At 47.9% G+C, this 14,838-nt stretch overlaps 4 protein-coding genes across 4 annotated transcripts; 2 read left to right on the forward strand and 2 right to left on the reverse strand.

Annotated features, from left to right (window-relative positions):
- The first annotated feature begins 75 nt into the window (after nucleotides 1-75).
- Nucleotides 76-883, forward strand: F4812DRAFT_104017 (uncharacterized protein). Its single transcript, XM_047929283.1, has one exon. It carries the CDS (start codon nucleotides 240-242, stop codon nucleotides 693-695), a length of 456 nt encoding a protein of 151 aa, XP_047787922.1. The 5' UTR covers nucleotides 76-239; the 3' UTR covers nucleotides 696-883.
- Nucleotides 883-7,165, reverse strand: F4812DRAFT_104022 (Sec63-domain-containing protein). Its single transcript, XM_047929284.1, has one exon. It carries the CDS (start codon nucleotides 7,071-7,073, stop codon nucleotides 1,071-1,073), a length of 6,003 nt encoding a protein of 2,000 aa, XP_047787923.1. The 5' UTR covers nucleotides 7,074-7,165; the 3' UTR covers nucleotides 883-1,070.
- A 436-nt stretch (nucleotides 7,166-7,601) lies between these two features.
- F4812DRAFT_104224 (putative snare protein) lies at nucleotides 7,602-9,179 on the forward strand. The gene is made up of 5 exons (XM_047929286.1): nucleotides 7,602-7,899; nucleotides 8,046-8,128; nucleotides 8,235-8,317; nucleotides 8,401-8,763; nucleotides 8,883-9,179. Exons 1-5 carry the CDS (start codon nucleotides 7,879-7,881, stop codon nucleotides 8,921-8,923), a joined length of 591 nt encoding a protein of 196 aa, XP_047787924.1. The 5' UTR covers nucleotides 7,602-7,878; the 3' UTR covers nucleotides 8,924-9,179.
- A 1,033-nt stretch (nucleotides 9,180-10,212) lies between these two features.
- F4812DRAFT_452156 (uncharacterized protein) lies at nucleotides 10,213-12,095 on the reverse strand (the record flags this gene model as incomplete). Its single annotated transcript, XM_047936308.1, has 2 exons — nucleotides 10,213-11,130; nucleotides 11,184-12,095. The coding sequence occupies 2 exons, from the start codon at nucleotides 12,093-12,095 to the stop codon at nucleotides 10,213-10,215; spliced, it is 1,830 nt and encodes a 609-aa protein (XP_047787925.1).
- Between the last annotated feature and the right edge of the window lie 2,743 nt (nucleotides 12,096-14,838).

A 14,838-nucleotide genomic window follows, 5' to 3' on the forward strand; every position in this document is an offset into this window, starting at 1 on the left:
TTATTCAACGAATATCGTATCAAAGCACCAACCCACACCCCTCTTGGCCGGTTTGGACTCTGGAGGACCTTAGTTTTCCCCTGTATCACACCCCTCTCCTAGCAAGGGCAGAAAACGAAAGTTCTCTTGGTATAGGTACCTATCATATTAACCGGAAGAAGCATGGCGAAATACCCAACCCCCCTTTTCTTTTCTTAATAATCGACATCGAGTACGGCGTTTGGAAAAGAAAAAAAAATATGCATATTTGGAATTCGGCATCGGGTTCAAAGGTCATCGTCATGTGTCATGTTATGTTATGTTGGGTTTGGTTTGGTTCCTTGGTCGTTTTTGGAGTTTTTTTTTATGAGGTAGTATTTTATTTATTTCATCATTCCCGTTGTTCTCTCTTCCTAGTCACATCACGTCCCGACGATCGATCGATTGGTTGGTTGTTTGGTTGTTTGGTTCGCACACGAGATACGAATGGCTTACGAATTACTATGATGAGTTTTTTTGGTCGTGTGTTATTCCCTGTCATAATTTTCCTCTTTTTTTCGTCCAGTCACGGATTTGCTGGTGTTATTTGTCGGTTTTTCCTTGTGGCGATTTGCATGTGGTCGTATTGTCTACCCCCTAGGAAGCGGTTATATATAAGGTGCCCCCTATCTTGTAGCTCGGGCAATAATCTTATCGGAGTGTGGAGTTGCGTATAGGCATTTTGAGCGAACAAGACATGGATCTGTGTACCTTAGGCAGGGAAAATACCTACACACGAACAACCAAGCCGCTGTCAGTGTTGAGTTACGAAGAGACTCCGTGTTTTTAGTAATAAGAGGTACGAATTGCCAACGTGAAAATAACCTACGAAGATGTCTATATGCGGGCTGAGTCCGAGTTACAACGACTAGAATATCAGGACTATAGCAGAGCTTACATATAACAATTCCCTTTGTGAATTACCCGGGATATTCTAGGCATGTATGTATTTACATTTTGCAATGACCAATAATTCAAGCCAATCTCTATATGCACAACGTATTTCATAATACCCCCATCATCCCTTTGCATATATTAGCTAGCTAACCCTTCTACACCGAGCTCCCCTGCCCTTGCTCCTGTCCCTGCCACCCTTTCTTCGACTTATCAACATCATCATCGACCTTCGGCAGGGCCGGGATCTCCACGCCCATAACTCTGTACTCGAGGCCTATATACGCGTCGCTCAGGACCAGGACATCGACTTTCCTCGCCTTGCCGTCCTTATCGGGGTCGGGGAGTCGGAGCGTGGTTTTAGCCGTCGGCTTCGAGCCGGGTTGTATAGTGTTGGGTTTAGCGTCGGCGTTGGATTGGGCGTGAGATTTGGATTTAGACTTGGAGTTGGAGTTGGAGTTTTGCCCCTGGCTCCAGGAGACGCGCTTCACGCCTAGGACCTCGTCCCGCGCGACGTCGCAGACGATGGCGAACCAGCTCTCCGTCTGGGGCTTCGGGTACCGCGGCGCGTAGATGCGGGCCTCACGTTCGACGACGGGGTTGAGACGCTTGAGGGAGACGCTGAGGGACTGCGCTGTGACGTCTTCAACCTTGACGTTAACGTTGGGCAAGATGGATGCCGCGCGGACGAAGCGGCTTTGCTGCGAACTCGGAATATGAAGTTTCTGAGCAAGATCCTCGACCTGTGCTCTGGGGAGGCTGCTTAGCTTCTGGAGGGTAGTCTTATTATTGCTCAAGTTATCGTCGCTGGTCCCTGGTAGAATAGACAAGGGTGGATCTTGTGGCCAACGAGCTGACTTGACACACTGGAGCAGCTTGATCATCTCGAGACAGCTGGACAGGTATCCTAGCTCTGTCAACACATCGATTGAGGCTTGTATGATACGAATGGCTTGGTCCAAGACGCTCGTCTGGTCACCGACGTAATCGGTGATGGGAAGATCAATACGTGCCATGTGTGCTTGTAGAAGGAGGAAGGCTTTGACGTGAGGATCCCACATCGGCAAGTCAAAACTGCTACCTTCGAAAGGGAGATTCTTCGAGAGCTCCGCATTAATAAGATCTTCGTTGTGTCGAACAGGGAGTTCATCGTATTCCGTCGCGCGGGACATCCAGGACAAGACGTCTAAAAAGCTTGCTTTTGGCTTTGTATTCTTGACGAGATGGCGGATAGTCTTGTGCGACAAATAGTAGTAACTCATGATCTTACCCAGTGGTGTTGGGTCTACATCTCCATTGGGATATAGCTCAACGCACTTCGAAGCCGCAAGTTCATCCAACGACTTGTTGACCATATCAATCATAAAATCGTTGGCAAGTTGCTGGGCGGCAATGGTGTTGTGCTCCTCGGAAGAAATCTCAAGTCCATAGTACGAAGGGTTCTTGTGAAGCCGGCGGAAGAAGAAGGTCCAAGTTAAATAATCGAGTGCGTCCTGCTTAGTTGTGATCGTTTCAGCCGATATTTCAGCACCCAAATGGTTGTCGAGGACCGTGTGTAATGATGATTCAACCGGGAATCCAGTATGTAAGAAGTGCTTATAGAAATCTTTCTTCGCGTCTTGGGTGAAAATGCGCGCCACGCCAGAATTGTCAAATTGCGGGCGACCAGCTCGACCTAACATTTGCAGAACATCTGTGAGATCCATATCTTTATAGCCTTCGATCTTTGCGTCGTAGAATTGGGTGCCTTTAACTACAACAAGATGGGCAGGAAGGTTAACACCCCAAGCCAATGTGCTTGTTGCAACTAGAATCTGGATTTTGTTGTTAAGAAAGAGTTCTTCCGCCAGTTGCCGATCAGATTCAACGAGACCTGCGTGGTGAAGCCCGATCCCAAAGTTTATGGCCTCTTTGAGTGCATCATCTTTAACCCTGCTCAGGTTAAGCTGAAGATCCTCCTCCGACATATTGACGAAACGCCTGGGATTGTCTTCCATGCCACAGTAGTTGATCAAATCCTTCGCAGTTAATCTGGTCTGCCGTCGTGATGGCACGAAGACAATTACAGGTTTATCAGGACTGTGAGTCTTGATGGCCAGGAAAGTTGGTCGGTTCATAGATTGCATCAAGGGGCAGAACCCTCTTACTTCCGGGAACCCGTCGATGTATAGTTCCAATGGTACCGGTCGTACAGAGTGACGGAAATTGAACAGACCTTCCTTTACTCCAAGCCAATTCGCCAAGTCTGTCGCGTTCGCGCAGGCGGTGGACATCCCGAGAAGCCTCACGGCATTCTTGGTAGATTGTGCGATATAATTCATACGAGACACGATAATCTCCAGAATTGGACCTCGGTCTCCGGCAAGCAGGTGGATTTCGTCAATGATTACAAGTGAAACTTGACGGACGTATCCTCTGGTTTGCCAGCTACGAGAGATACCATCCCACTTCTCAGGTGTAGTGATAATAACATCGGCGTCTTTAATCGTCCTCGTATCTGGCGTGTTATCACCCGTCAACTCAACCAACTTAAGACCCAGTGGTCCAGCTAGTCGAGCGCCCCAATCCTTTACTCGCTCGCGAACTAGAGCTTTCATCGGGGCGATATACACGACCTTGGAGCCTGGGCGCTCGCGGAATGCCCACCACATAGCCAACTCTGCTGCGACAGTCTTACCACTACCAGTGGGGGATCCTAATAAGACATTGGCTGGCGTGTGATACAATGTGTGGAATATCTGCGTTTGCATTGGGTTGAAGTATTGGAACCTCTTCGCGTAGATCTCCTCCAAAGCTGCATTTTTAAGAGCACTAATAGGCAGTGGTTGAAGGTTGAGTAGATCGGTGTACACGCTCTCCGTGTCTGGGCGAATAAGATGCTGGAAAGAGACCGGGTTTACCGTCTCTGCTCCAAGCCATTTATCCGACACTGCCCTAACGTATATCTGGTTCGGTAGAGGGTCTGATAGAGGAATTGTAAAGTTCAATTCGTGGTCATCATAGAGCTTCTTCCTGTTAAGTATGAAGAACTCGTGGTGGTAAATCTCAGACGTCTCGGAATTCTCAACCCAGATATAGAAAGATTCAGACGTTCCGTGTATTTGGTCGCTCCAGGTGAATTCCGGCGTGATGAAAAGCTTAACCCTTAGGACATCTCGGTTCAAGGGAGCAATCTCGGCTTCTACCGATACGATCGGAAAATGGTCAAGAATCTTCCCTATCTTCTTGCCGGCATTGTTATTATGAACTAGGTTACCAATTTCGGCGTTCTCCATATCACGTAGGACTTCGATAGAAACGTCCTTCTCATCGATTTGATTCAACACCGACTTAGGCAAGTCGAATTGATGTAATGGATGCTGAAACGGCCAAACACGTTTCTCGATGGACTTTGCCAGCGTTAGTAGAACTAGACATTGATGACCCCATCGTCGATTCAACGCAATCTGGAATAAGGCGCGACAAATTCGTCCGGATTGTTGAGCTACATAGTTTAGATCGTTCGATAATGCAAAGTCTTCCGGTTGTACTCGAGAGATGTACGACTGAAGCAAAATATTCGTCTTGGCTTGGGGCGTGTCAATTCCACGGCCAGGATCGCAGAATACCACGTTTTCGTCATGCCTCAACCTAGTCAATTCGTCGGCTTCGTTGTCTCTAGACTGTATGTTATCAAATTCTCCACTCTCGCTGATCATCTTTAAGTTGTCTGCCTCTGTTGCCTGAGGTTTCATTAACGAGTTGAAGATTTGTATACTTGATTGCTGGATGTAGTATTGGCTAGCAATGCGGCCGATATCTTTGCTTCTTAGCTCTTCGGTAACCTCATTGAAGATAATCATTTGGCTTTGCTGTAAAACTCTCGCAGCTTGGATAGCAAGCTGCCGTCGCCTTTGGACGAGATTTGGGTCATCTCTGATCTCAGCCCATTCGATCCCGTAGGTCATGGGGCTTCTTAGCATCCGAACGAAGAGATAAGAATAGCCGATCCACTGCACTGCTTCTGGGATGGAGGTAACAGTACCTAAAGCAATCTCAGCATTAAGGTTGTCGACTAATTTGGAAGAGAATTTTGACTCGATAGGTTGCTGGGCGGTGACTGAGCGCCGATAATGATCCAGCTTGTCTTGAGTCGTGCAAATCATGCCAATTCCAGTGTCTTCAAACTGAGGTCGTCCAGCACGGCCGAAGATCTGAAGAACGTCGAGGATACCCAGGTCGATGAACTTTCCATCCTGTGCGCTATAGACCTGGGTTCCCTTGATGACAACTGCCGCGGCCGGCAAGTTAACACCCCAAGCGAGTGTTGCCGTACAGCAGAGTACTTTCATGACGCCCTCGGCAAAGAGTCTCTCCATGAGATTCCTATCGGATCGGGTCAGACCAGCATGGTGCACACCTAGGCCCTTGGGTACAAGGTCTCTGAGCTCACGTGCCTTTGAAGATTTCATGTCCCTGACGGCTTGATCAAAGTACGGATGCCCGGCGGGATCGAAGAGGTCAGCACAGTTGTCCTCGGTAGCTTTTTTGTGAAGCATCTTGGCAGTAAGAAGAGTATCTCTTCTAGAATGGACAAACACCATAACTTGATGGCCTTCTATTAGCATGTCTTTAACCTTCTCAAAAGCTACAGTGTCAAGGTTATCCCTGGACTGCCTTGAGCCGGCCTTGCCTTTGACACCGATGAAATGCTGCTCGAGAGGAACTGGACGGAAAGAGCCGTCAAAGTAAAAAAGCCCAGCATATCTATTGACCTTGAGGAAGTCGGCAACGTCGACATAATTGGGAAGGGTTGCACTAAGTCCAACAATACGAATCAGGGATTGTGTGCTCTCGACCTGTCGTTCCGTCCGCGCTACCAAAGACTCTAAGACAGCACCTCGCTCGTCGTGAAGCATGTGGACTTCATCAATGATAAGCAACCTAACCTTTTGGACGAGCTCGGTATCCCCGGTACCCTTTCTTGTAACAACATCCCACTTCTCGGGCGTGGTGACGATGATTTGCGTTTGCACAATTTCGGATTTGGTAAGGTGCATATCTCCCGTATATTCGCGACAGCGTATACCAAGCCACGCGAGACGCTTACCCAGCTTCTCGGTAATCTCCGCAGCAAGGGCCTTCATGGGAGCAACATAAACGATTTTGAAATCCTGGGCATTAACAGCAAACTCCGTTGCTTCTGTGTTCTCGATAGGATTTGGCGTTACGTACTGGGTGATCGTTTGTAGTATCGTTAGCATGGCCGCATCTGTCTTACCTGCACCAGTAGGAGCGCAGATCAACATGTTCTCGCTGGTTTTGTAGGCTACCGGATAGACCAGGCTTTGCATCCTGTTCAGTGTCTTGTAGCCTTTGAATGTTCGCCGGCAAAGGCCATCCATGTCTGCTATCTTCACGAGCTTCTGCCCAGGAAGAAGCGTGCCGGGTTTCCCAGCAGGAACTATAAACTCCTCATACTTGTCGTGTAGCTTACGCTCGGTACCATCTGGCATACCATACTTGCTTCCAGTATGGCTTAAGGTGTTTCCCGCATTATATGATTTGTATATATGCGGGTATTGCGTCTCCTTATGCATGCTAGGGGCCAGAGTAGCATTCTTATGTTCGAAATCTCTTTGCTGAAGGGCCTTTTCTCTCTCGGCTTTGGTTAAGAGTCGCCCTGTTGACCTTTGTGCCTCCTGTGAAGTGAAGCTTGAAGTAATTTCATGCCTACGAGATAGCACTTCAATGATAAAGTCGAAGTCGTCAAATCCAACAAGATCAGTTAGTGAAGACTGCAAGTCATCCTCAGATCGCTGAGATGCTAGAATTTCCAGAATCTGTGATTGGAAGACGTCCGGCGATAATCCGTTCTTAGAAGCGATAGTCGAACACTGCTCTGCAAACCAAGCCAAACCTGAGCTTCCACCGTCGACCTGGGCATTGGATTCCTCAGCGAAATCGCTGCTGTACAAGTCTTCCTCGCTATCGTCTATGAAGTCCCAGACGTCATCACCGCTGTTGCCAGAGGTGAAACCTTCATCGTCAAGATCGAAGTCTAGGTCGAATTCTGGTTCGATGGGTTGCTTCTTTTCAGGTAGCTTTAAATTTTCGAGGGCGGTTTTCATGGCGGCAAACTGCTCGCGCCATCTGGCTTCCGCCTCGCTCATAGAAGGCATTTTTTTATATTTATATATTTTTATTTTTTTAGTGTAATGATCTGTCTGAAGTGAACCGAGTTATAGATCGGTCTATGTAGTGTGGGCTGTTGCACTTCTTTTTATGTCAACTTCAAAGTTGCGAAGTAGTTGATGAATTATTTAAGACCCGGTTTTCGAGATGTGACCCATCTCTTTTTACAGGTTACGGAGCCGTGATTACATACAAACGGGTTTTTCTTGATGACTGCTTCGCCGATGACTTGTCCAGGTTAGGTGATCTTCTATTGTGTCTTCTGTAGTGCTTACTAGGGGGCTGGATTCAAGCACCTAAACTGCTAAATACCACCCCTAGAGCTTTTATACTTCACTAACTTTGTCCTATGTAACAGTGTAACAGTGGCTCCCCAGGATTTGGACCCCGCCAACGGAGACAACGGCCCCACTCAAGTCACTCCTAAAGCGGTATGCATAATGCATTAGGTATAGAGGTACTTACTACATGTAGTTTACTAGGCTAGGTACATGTGACAATTTACAAAGGCTGTAACACCAACTTCACCTCCAGATCCATGTTCAATTCAACCTCTCCCATGTCGACTTCCATGTTAACTCCTTCTTGATATTTCCCAACTGATCTTGGATAACCTAAACTTCCATTCCTTTTTGGAAACTGCTCTCCTGAATTCATTGCTTTGTTAAAGAGGGAATAATAGTCTATTTTTTGATATAAACCAAAAAAAAATCAACTGCCATATCCACCACCACTATCGTATCCGTTCTCCCCCTCGAATCCACACCCACCGTCTCTTATCTATCTGTCATCATGAAGCTACATTACATTGGGGTATGTCTATATGCGACCAGCTTTTTCTTTTATTCTTTTGCCAACCCCAATATCCGACCACGAATATTGGGAGAACATATATCCAAATTTCTATAAAATACGCATACGTCATCAATGGACTAACGAGATATTCTTCGTCATTGTAGATCATCCAGAACGACACCAAGCCGGGCGTCGAGCTAGTCGCCGAGAAGGAGTTAAGCGCCTACTCGCGCTTTACCCGTCAAAAGTACGAAATCCCCCCGAAACAATCCGCCTGCCTGTCTTCCTTTTCCCGTTCCCTATTTACGATACAAATGTAAAAAGGGTGGTTTACTTACTGACACTCCATCTAGCTATGGCGAGTTTATGACCTTGTTTGCGAAGACGGTAGCGGAGCGGACGAGACCCGGACAACGACAAGACGTCGAAGAGCAAGGTGCGCTAGCCACACTCCCCGAGGGAAGGGGCAGGAAATACCCATAAACTACTAGGAGTAGATCGGCTAAACCAGCAGAGCAGACTACACGTTCCACGCGTACGGGCGGACCGAGGGCGTGTGCGGTATCATCATGTCGGACCACCAGTACCCGGCGCTCGTGGCGCACCAGCTCCTGTCCAAAATCGTCGACGAGTTCCTATCGGCGCACCCGCGGTCGTCGTGGTCCTCGGGCCAGCAGGTGTCCATGCCCGAGCTCAAGGATTACCTTGCCAAGTACCAGGACCCGCACCAGGCCGACAGCATCCTCAAGATCCAGCGCGAGCTCGACGAGACCAAGATCACCCTCCACAAGACCATCGAGAGCGTCCTTCAGCGCGGCGAGAAGATTGACGACCTCGTCGCCAAGAGCGATGGCCTGAGTAGCCAGAGCAAGATGTTTTATCGTACGTCACTTTATTTTTACTTTTTTTTCTCCTTCTTTCTACCCTCCCTTCGCCCCTCTTTTTTTGCTCCTCATCTTGCATAGGATAAGACAATTTAGAATGCTGACTGACCCCTGCAGAACAAGCGAAAAAGCAGAACTCGTGCTGCGTCCTCATGTAAACGCCTCCCTACCTCCCACCGCCATTTAGTTTGCTAGCTAGTACTAGCTAGTTAGTTAAAGCGACATGGTGCGTTGCTGTTCTAGCATAGCGGACGGAACTTTGTATGTTGCGGGGCTATGTATATGGGATAGTTATTTTCATTTTATTTTTTTCGTCTATCTATATCCGCGGGGCATTGGCCCCCCTTAAACACTTACGGGGTAGGGAGAGGGAGGGAAAAGGAGAGACTTATATGTGAGTGAGCAGTCATTCGTTGACAACATCAGGAGGAATGCCGTCAAGGTAGAGGAAGAGAAGCAGACTAAGCTGAGCTGAGCTGGACTGAAGATGAGATAAGATGGAACGGAGCGAGTTACGCGGACATGGCTAGATAGATATTCCCCCCCCCCTTCGACGACAAACGGGCTGGCATACCTAATACTATATGAATGGAAAGACGCGTTGATATCACATGGAACTTATCATTGAAGGGGGCATATTGTTATATAGGGGGCATAGGCGTGTTGTGTTATGTTGTGTTGTTCTAAGCCAACCAACCAACTAACCACCCAAGAACTAGATTTATATTTTTTTTCTCCTTCGTCTCCTAGCTATCGCGCAACTCAATCTCGCTTCAAATTTGCCCCCTTCTTTAATCTAAAACTCCCGATTCTAAGACAATCAGTCTTTCCATCGGGATTCATTCATCCAAATCTAAATCGAGACGAGGCGCCAAGCGATTGCCATCCAAGGCCCATCGTATCGTACGCCTCCCTCCCACAAAAGAATCCAAACTCTATCTCTTCTCGCCGCTGACATAGTAAAGTAGGTACCTAAGGTAGGTAGGTATAGGTATAGGTAAGTAGGTAGGTAGCTGCTGACAGCTGCGTAACAATGACGGAGTCGCAGACTCCTGTTTTCATAAGAATAGGAGGTAGGTATCTTTTTCTCCTCCAAGGGGTATATTCCGAGCCAAAAGAAGGGACCACATAAAAAAAAATAAAAAAAACGAAGGCAGCAATAATAATAGTAAGTAGGTAAGTAAGTCTCCGTGATAACCTCTTCATTCGCCCCGTCTATACGAGATCTGAATCCTGAATACTGGATACTGTATGATCCAAGGGGAGGCGCCGCGAACGCCGATTCGAAGCAACTTTAATGCGAAAGGAGCCAAAAAAAAAAGGGGGTGAATGTCGTCGGTAAATGGAACTCAACTCCCTGTGCTGGAACTACGGCAAGGGAAGGAGAGCGCTGTAAAGACTGAAGCGAATAGAAAAATGCAATCCGAGCCGAACCGTGCTGGCCGCGTTACGCTCTGTCCAGGACGACCCGCTCGCTTTTCCGATGATACGCCAGGGGGGATTCCGCCGCCTCTTCCTCGTCCGGGGTGACTATCGTCGGCGTCGAGGCCTTGGTCTCGGCGAGCCGCTCGTTCTGGGCCATCGCTATCTTAGGCATGGGCGGCCGCTGCCTCCGAACCGAGCCCGTGTGTAAGGGCTTCAGCATCTTGCGCTGCTGTCTGGATATCGAGATCTGCCTCGCTATCGACAGTTCGACAGGGTCCATCTTGGAGCTGTCTAATACGATGTCGTCATCGTCATCGTCGTCGTCATCGTCGTCGTAGTTTTGGGGCGTCCGGCTCAGATCCGAGTGCGTGGATGCGGTAGGGGAGAGAGGGTTTGTTTTCTTTTTGTCGCTCGTTGACGAAGATGGTACGGTTGGAGACGTGTGGTTTGGCGGTGTCATCATTTGCCACTTGGGTTCTTGCATGTACGAGGCCTTTGTTCGTACAGGTTCCGACCTGACGACTTCGATCTCGGGAGATGATAACTGAGTGGGAGAGTCTAGTATCAAACTAGAGGTTTCGGGGCTGAATTGGTGTTCCCTAGCCGCGGCTTGCTGTTGCTCTCTTTCTCTAGCTAGGGTCGCAATGGTAAGCTTGTCCTTTTGGTAACGGTGGACGGAGGGCCCCAGGTGAGGCCCCTGGTGAGGGTGAGAATTCACGTCGTCTTTGGACGACTTTCTTCGGTGAGATGTCATGTGATCAAAGCTGACTTTCGAAGGCGATCGAACTTCTGCTGGAGAGGTGTTAGATCTTAAACGCGACGATGCGCTGTGAGATGTCTGTGTCGACTTCTTGACGGTAGATGGAGGAAATAAAGCAAGTGAGGGTGACATGCCCGCAGGAGATGACACTCTCCTCGGGATATCATAATGTTTCTCCCCCTATTCAAAATGTCAGCATGCGGACGGCGCGAAAAAAGCTTATATGAACTTACCTTGTCATTTATTGTAGCATTGTCGGTGGTTTTCAGCTTCTGGACGTTACCTTGGCGCCGAGATAATAAGGAAGACTGTGACTGTAAGACACTTCCAAACATGACGCTATATCTCTCCATTGTAATCTCAGGAATCTCTACATCTAATAAGGGACCGCTTGAGGCCGGCTTGTTGTCCAACGCTATCGGTATCCTCCCATGCGTCTCTTTACTCCCACCTCTCAACGTTGACTTTGACTCCTGTGCCGAACTATCTCCATCGTAAGGCATCGTTTGAGACCTGGGTGCGATAGGCTTTTGCGTTGGTGTTCTCCGCGTACCGACAGTATTACTCCTCTCCACTTTCGAGGTATTCCGTGGTTTAGATGGTGCTTCCGTCGGCTGTCTAGGTAAGGGTATATCTTTCAGCTCCCTCGGGGGCGGGGGCGGGTGGTCCGGTTGCTTCCTCCCAAACATTCCAAATAATCTCCACCTCCCTGACTGCTTCCTGCGCAGAGATTTTTCTGGAGACCCAATAGTAGTGCTAACCCCAGGTGCGGGCGAAACCAGAGACGGAGTTGAACCTTGCCAATTCCTTACTGGAGCCTGCGGTGTTCGCAAGCTCCCACTCGCCGGATTCATTGTAGGACTCCCGAGTGCCATGCCGATTTCCGTGGGTTGAATCTCGTTAATAGATTCAGGAGTGGGCATCCTAATATTTGAAATAGATACCTTTGGTTGAGGCGACGTCTGTGGACTTGCTTCCGGAGTAGGTAATTGCCCTCGTGCAGAACCATACGGTTTAAATCCCGGCCCAGTACCTGTTCTATGATTTATAAAGGAATCGTCCCTAGAAATCCTCTTGTCATACTTAAAGCTGTTTGCTGAGCTCTTCGAACTCGGGCCTCCAGAGGAACTTGGTCTCAGTGACATGCTGACTTCAGGCGGTGACGTGACAAGCAAGAGGATGTTAACGTGAATTCGTGGTTGCAAAACGTCCGGGAAAGGCGTACTACTATGGATTATAAGAGAATTGTGGTAGGGCGGGATCTGATACATAACCCGGTCTGCTTAGGACGGGGTAGTCGGGGACATGCGTCACGAACGCATCCGGCCTGCATGACCCTCCATCGGTGGTAGTCTGGCAACGGCACTAGCCAGGTGCATACTATAATAGGGGAGAATTGCAATCCCTGAAGGAGGATTCGGGTCCCTTAAACTTTAAGGATATAGGCATTTTGTGCTGTGATTACTGAAGGCTAATAGATGATGTGCTGGCTTGTGACCACTGAGTAGACATACTTTCCGAAAACAGACTCAAATCACTCCTACAAGAGCGGATGTGTGAGTCGCCCGCTGTTTCAACGGAAGGTATAATGGAATAAAGGAACAAGGTGCGAGTTTATTAAGCCACTGACAGCTGATCCTCTCGGACTCTGTAGGGATTAATGGTGTTTCCTTACATGGTATCTAGTTATTCATATTATTGACAACATGCCATGTGCCGCAAAACTATCGGTTGTGACACCTATGGCGGTCCGGAGAATTCCATCTCTCCTAGATAATGTCAAGATAACGACGACATTGGCAGCTGTTTGAGATTGATGGATCATGGGAGGGCTATTTTGAAGAGGCTGATCAACGCCTAGGATCCAACTTCGAAATGCATTATGGATAGCGTCAAGGATGACCCTTGTCTCCCAGGGTATTTTTGAATTGACGCCAATGGATCCCAGGGGTGAAAAGGGTAGAGTTAGCGAAAGTGTTGTGTATCAAACGCCAGCACTAGCATTGATGAGATCTTGGGTCCCAGTAAGCCTACCTTAGGTAGGTATTCGTAGCCGGCTGCTCCGCTTAAAAGAGCTGACAGCCTGACACAGGTCTTTTCATAAAAGGCAGCTGTGCCAGAGTACCCGGAGTACTTAACTGCGTTACGTCCATATCAAAAAGAGTTTGAGAAGCTTTTCGATAAGGAGTTGTCGTATTGTCTGTACCGTCTGCGTTGCATACGTACCACCAGGGGATGCTTCTGAGGCAACGGTCCCTTGGCAAATTAGCCCCTGTTTTCGCCCAATGGCCCGATAGACGGGAGAAACCGAGTTAAGAGCTGGGAGCTCCGAGCTGGTTTTCACTATTGACTAAACTATGCGGTGTAATTTTCGTGCGTGAATGAGCAGATACGGTACTGACTTGGCCAAGACTAGGAAATGAGAAGGGGAGGCTCCTTATATTGTTCTTGAAGCGGTACCAACATTGGACCGAAGGCTGCATATTGTACACTTAAGGTATCTTAGGTTAGGTAGGTACAATATATTACTACGCCGTAGTTCTCCCGATCTGATAGGACGGGACGCATGTCTCAGCAGCAGGGGAATCTTGGGGAATCTTGGTCGAACTTTCAACCTGCCGGATCCCTTTTACTTGCATCTTCCGATGGAACTGTTCGTATGCAATGGAACGATCCCCAGATCTTTCTGCTCGTTCGAGGAAGGGGGAAGGGTTTCCTCTATTGCTCCTAACGTTAGAACATGTCGGTTATTGTAAAATGAGCGATGACGAGCAAACCCTTCCAGCAATTACCTGTTATTGTTTTTTTCTGAGCAAATTTCGGGTGAATCCATCTAGCGCTTAGTTAAATATCGTTAGCAAGGTAGTACGTACCTAAAAGGTTAGAAAAGGGGTTTAGTGAATGTATGAATGTACTAATGTACTTGTACTAGTGCTGTCCTTGCTACCTAGTTTTATAATACCTGAAAGAGGTGAACCCCGGCCTTTGAACAGGGACAGGGAAGAACTGCGCTAGAGTCCGGTTTAGTCTGTGCTGTTATGTATCCCATCCCGCCTTACAGAACCAACGGGGGCCCGGGGTTGTTCCTTCCCACCGGTGGCATACATAGAAGCACGGTAACTTTACCGGAGATTTTTATTTTATTTTATTTCTTGTTTTTTTTAATCTTCAACAACACCACAACTAAGCCCTGTATTTATTATCTCACGCACTCTAAAGCTACTACTATGTACGCTAGGGGTTAACTCGAAACAACAGAAAACTAGAAAACACGCGATTGTTTCTTCCGAGGGGCGAAGCTAAGTCTATTTCAAAGGTTACATCGAGCCCATCTTTGCTTCTATAAGTAACCTTTTGCGATCCTCTTTGTCAGTGCGTGAGAAACGTATATAAACCCTGGACGACCTAACTATGCGGTAGATCATTAGCGATCGACATTGTTGATCAACCGAGACGATCTGGGTAACATCGTTTTCTATTCGAATGCTTAAATGGTCGACGTGGCTTATAAGATTATACCAACCAATATCATCTTTCACGGACGAGAGGCTTCCCATCGGGCCGCTTGGATTCAAAGAGGAAGTATGATGAGCCCACCTATCCTGGTTTGACATAATACAGCTTATAAGTGCCATCAAGTCGGCAACGTCAACGCCGACGGAACTGATAGAGTTCAATAGGTACCTAAGGTAGTTATATATATCAAGAGTAAACGACGTTTTACACACCATATCACATCGCATTTCAACGCTCGAAGACATGAGGCCATCCTTCGGGTAGCACGACAGCCCGAATTTCAACTTATTCTAGCCTACGTGCGGCTCCTCGAGCCTCAATACATGCACTGAGCAGCTACCAGGCCTACAGCTCCTTGGCTACCATACCGAA

This window comes from Daldinia caldariorum (genome assembly GCF_022478825.1).
Source record: "Daldinia caldariorum strain CBS 122874 unplaced genomic scaffold F4812scaffold_14, whole genome shotgun sequence".
Taxonomy (NCBI): domain Eukaryota; kingdom Fungi; phylum Ascomycota; class Sordariomycetes; order Xylariales; family Hypoxylaceae; genus Daldinia; species Daldinia caldariorum.

Bases quoted from the DNA above. Each gene is read 5' to 3' on its own strand.
- F4812DRAFT_104017 (XM_047929283.1), top strand. From the start codon at position 240: ATGCATATTTGGAATTCGGCATCGGGTTCAAAGGTCATCGTCATGTGT.
- F4812DRAFT_104022 (XM_047929284.1), bottom strand. From the start codon at position 7,073: ATGCCTTCTATGAGCGAGGCGGAAGCCAGATGGCGCGAGCAGTTTGCC.
- F4812DRAFT_104224 (XM_047929286.1), top strand. From the start codon at position 7,879: ATGAAGCTACATTACATTGGG. The intron at 7,900-8,045 runs GTATGTCTATAT...TCGTCATTGTAG, and splicing joins TGAAGCTACATTACATTGGG to ATCATCCAGAACGACACCAA. The intron at 8,129-8,234 runs GTACGAAATCCC...CACTCCATCTAG, and splicing joins TCGCGCTTTACCCGTCAAAA to CTATGGCGAGTTTATGACCT.